General features: G+C 36.5%; 1 protein-coding gene across 1 annotated transcript; it reads left to right on the forward strand.

Moving 5' to 3' along the window:
- The first annotated feature begins 403 nt into the window (after window positions 1-403).
- On the forward strand, window positions 404-3,590 carry LOC107088118 (olfactory receptor 146-like). The gene has a single exon (XM_015380067.1). It carries the CDS (start codon window positions 467-469, stop codon window positions 1,433-1,435), a length of 969 nt encoding a protein of 322 aa, XP_015235553.1. The 5' UTR covers window positions 404-466; the 3' UTR covers window positions 1,436-3,590.
- Window positions 3,591-4,097: the final 507 nt, after the last annotated feature.

The following is a 4,097-nucleotide window of genomic DNA, read 5'->3' on the forward strand; positions in this document are numbered from 1 at the left end:
AACAACATGGATAAATATTAGATTTTTCTGATCAAAATCTACAAGAATAAACTAGAATAAAGCCTTAGTATATTGAATACTCTAGTGCACGGGTGTCAAACTCGAGTCCTTGAAAGCTAATGTCCTGCAACTTTTAAATATTTCACTTGGTCAAAACATCTGAATCAAATGATTGAATTGCCTCCGTACTATGGAGCCAAGTTTTGCAGACTTCTGCTAATGACCTGATTACTCGATTCAGAAGGTTAAAAGCAGAGACATATCTAAAAAGTACAGGGCAGCAGCCCTCGAGGACTGGAGTTAGACAATTCTACTCTAGAGAGACTGAGTGCATAAACAAATTGAAGGTATAAAAGCACTAAGAGCTTGTCAAACCTTCTTTACCTGTGAGACTACTTCAGAAAGCAGAATAACATTTTTTTGCAGTGTTGTGTACCCTGACATAAAATACCTTAAAAACATTGCAATGGAATTATTAAGCGCTAACTTTGGAAAAAACATCACCTTTGTTCGTCCTGCATATTTCATAATAAGTGGATTTATTGGCTTACCTAACATGAAGTACTACTATGTCCTTCTTTTTTTTGCCTTCATCATTTCCATTTTTGGAAACACTGCTGTGATGTCTTTGATATATCTGGATCCAAATCTTAAAACTCCTAAATTTGTTGCAGTTTTTAACCTTGCATTTGTGGACCTGTTAGGTAGCACTGCTCTGGTACCAAAAGTGATTGATATATTTCTATTTAATAACTATTCTATCACATATCGTGACTGCTTGACATTCTTTTTTTTCTGCTACTCTTTCCTTTCAATGCAGTCTCTTAATTTGGTTGCTCTATCCTATGACCGACTGATGGCCATCATGTTTCCTCTTCGCTATCATGTAAAGGTTACACATAAGAATATGTTGTCCCTGATATTGTTTTTCTGGTTATTTGTTTTTATTTCTAACTTAGTGGCAGTTGGTTTTCTCACAAGACTTTCGTTTTGTAAATCTGTAGTTATCAACAGCTATTTCTGTGACTACGGTCAGATTTTCCGACTTGCTTGTAATAATTACTTCCCCAATTTTGTCATAGGTCACATGATACCATGTTTTGTTCTTTGGCTTCCTCTTGGGATAATCTTGTTTAGTTACATCTCCATTGGACATGCCTTAGCTAAAGTAGCTACATTTGAAGAAAGAGTTAAAGCCTTTAAAACCTGCACTGCTCACCTTTCTTTAGTGGCAATCTATTATTTTCCTATATTAATCACATTTGCTATGTATGGAAGAATGCATCAAAATGCAAGAATTGTAAACCTGTCTATACCTGCCGTGGTTCCACCCATGTTGAATCCAATCATTTATGTTTTACAAACCCAGGAAATTAAGTTATCAATAAAAAAACTTATAAAAATCAAGAGGAAGCCAAAAGTTACAGTAAAGTAAAAATTTCAAGAAAAGTTAAAGAAGTAAGTTGTTTTGCTTTTATTTTGTTAGGAATGATTGCCAGGTTAATAAGTATCCTTTTGTTTCCCCTTTTGCTAATGTTTCTGCATTATATGTGTAATGCTAAAGTGTTGATTACATAAGTGAAGGTGAGTTAGGATTGAACGTGAATATTTAAATGTTTAGTTCCATTCAAACTTTTCTAAAAACCAAATTGGAAAAAAGATCTTTTGATATACTGAAGCTTTTGATAAAAAAAGGTTAGTTCAAATGTCATTTACTGCATTTTCCCATTGTTTGAATTGTTACATTTCGAAAAGATTCAAACAATTCACAAAGCCTTTTTAATGAATAACTGCCTTTGTCAGCTATAATTTCCTTTCTGTCCCCTAATATTTTACAACTTTACACGAACCAGAGTTAATTTCTCCCCTTAATCTAGACCTAACATGTGTCTTGTAAATACTCTAAGTTAACAATAGTTGAAACTTACAATGAAGCACTCATTATTCATGTTTAAGCTCTACAGCATGCCAAACATGCAAAAAAAGTAATGGAAATACAGGAGTGCCATTAAGTTTTCTTTCCGGGTGCCAACTGATCAAAGCTGGTAGTCATAGAATATTACAAGTACCTAGTTCAAAATCCATTCAGTCTCTGAGCAAGAGGATTAGTCCTACATTGCTCTGTAAGAAGAACATTTATTTTGAATATACACTGACAATAGAAAGTTATTGTTATGTGGCTGCAAGGTGGCGCAATGTGTAGAACTGCTTCATTGCAACAAAAAGGTCCTTGGTTTGATCTACGGTCTAGAATCTTTCTGCATTGTGTTTGTGTGTTCTCCCTGTGCATGCATGGGTTCTCCCTGAATATTCCGGCTTTCTTCCACAGGCCAAAAAAATTACTATAAGGTTTTTTGCCAACTCTAAAGTTGCTGTTAGATGTGTGTCTGTTTAGTTGTGTATTCCAAACAAGTTAAAAGAAAGATAAAAAAAAAAAAAAAGTTGAGTATCTTTGGTGACCTGGCGAGAGTAGTGATGGGAATTGCAAAGCCTCATGAACCCTTGAACCACTTGAACACAACTGGCCAAAACTCACCACACTGATTTACGCATTTCATACAGTTTTGAGGATGGAAATCTGCTGGATGATTAATGTTTGCATTTATTGCTAGAGTGGTGTGTTCAATAACAATAAAAGTAGTAAATACATCCCTGACTCACATCATGCTTAATACGAAATAATTGCTCTTAAAATGCATGAAATAACATTTACTAAAAGCTGTTCATAAAGCAGAACTTTATAACTCAGTTGGGCAGCAACTTTAACTATGACAGTGCCTATTTTACTGTAAAATGGGAAGGAAAAATAAAAGCTGATTTTACCGGACCTGATGTGAACACAGTTGAACTGTGGGCCTGAGCATGAAGAAATAAATTATGGTGTTACTGCTACTCAACGCAATCCAGGTGGCGTGCACTAGTGCACTACTGACTGTGCACTACTGACTGTGCATGCAGGTAACTATCTGACCACAGTGCAGAGAGCACTGACCCAAAGCAGGTCCGTCCTGCCAAGATGGGGGTTTCATGCAGGTCATGCACAGGGTATAGCGGAGCAGAGCAACCAGATGTGCTATCTGTCATGCTCCTGCAGCTGCATTAGGGGCTTCCTCAACCTCATTCAGCACATCCAAATCAAACAAGTGTGATGCGAATGAATTAATCTGAATGCTGGGTGGGGCTGCTTTCATGTGCGCACTGCACGCTGTCTCCTGTCCAATTACCTGCTGCATTTGATTTTCCTTCTTTCACTAAAGAGTATACAAGAAATATAGTCCTAGATTAAGCTTATTTCCTGTGATAAAAAGGTCTTAAAGCCTGTCAAGTTGGGCCATTTTGTCATGTCTGGTCTGCCATGTTCTGTCATAACAGGCTGTCCTAATTGTTCCACTTTCCAGTCCTGCCCTTTTCTCTGCTTCCTCTCTAAAACCTCACTTCTAGGACATGTTCTCACAGGTCCAGATATGTCTTGTGGTATGTCTTATTGCTAAAATCTGCATTTTCTTACATATTAAAACCATAACTAAAGCTGTTGCCTAAGCATTATTCATGCAGCCTAATGCATGTCATGAAAGACAAAATGGATTGCTGTAAAGTCACATCTTAGCATAACTTTTATCAGTTTTTCTGCTTCTATAAATGTCTGTCTGTAGCATATATTTATTCCATGTAACATACTCCTCAGTGAAGAATCTCTACTTTACTCTAAAGTTGTTATGTTTCTTGCAACAGTGCTGGTTTGATCTGAGTCAGAAAGCTCACAGAGCTGAGAAGAAAGGTTTGTTCTCAGAGGGTTACTATCAGCTAAGCGCTAATGGATGCAGGATATTTACAGTAAATAACTGCCTTTGTCCCTCCTTCGTAGTGTAAACAGATGATCCACCAGCAGCAGCCCATCTCTTTATGTGTAGCCCGAAGCAAAACCACACCAAAAATACATGTTTTGTCATTACAAATATACATGAAAGAAAAATAAGTTTGTCAGGGCCAGCTTAAAATAATCTAGTAATAAAGTTATAGTGAAACCTAATAGGACTATATTTTCATAATTCAAAACCTATTTTCTTTTCATGTGTACATAGATACAGCCCCGGTTT

This window comes from Cyprinodon variegatus, unplaced genomic scaffold (genome assembly GCF_000732505.1).
Source record: "Cyprinodon variegatus isolate N-32 unplaced genomic scaffold, C_variegatus-1.0 Scaffold207, whole genome shotgun sequence".
Taxonomy (NCBI): domain Eukaryota; kingdom Metazoa; phylum Chordata; class Actinopteri; order Cyprinodontiformes; family Cyprinodontidae; genus Cyprinodon; species Cyprinodon variegatus.

What these genes read in the sequence shown, in the direction of transcription:
- LOC107088118 (XM_015380067.1), top strand. Translation starts at nt 467, where the DNA reads ATGGAATTATTAAGCGCTAACTTTGGAAAAAACATCACCTTTGTTCGT.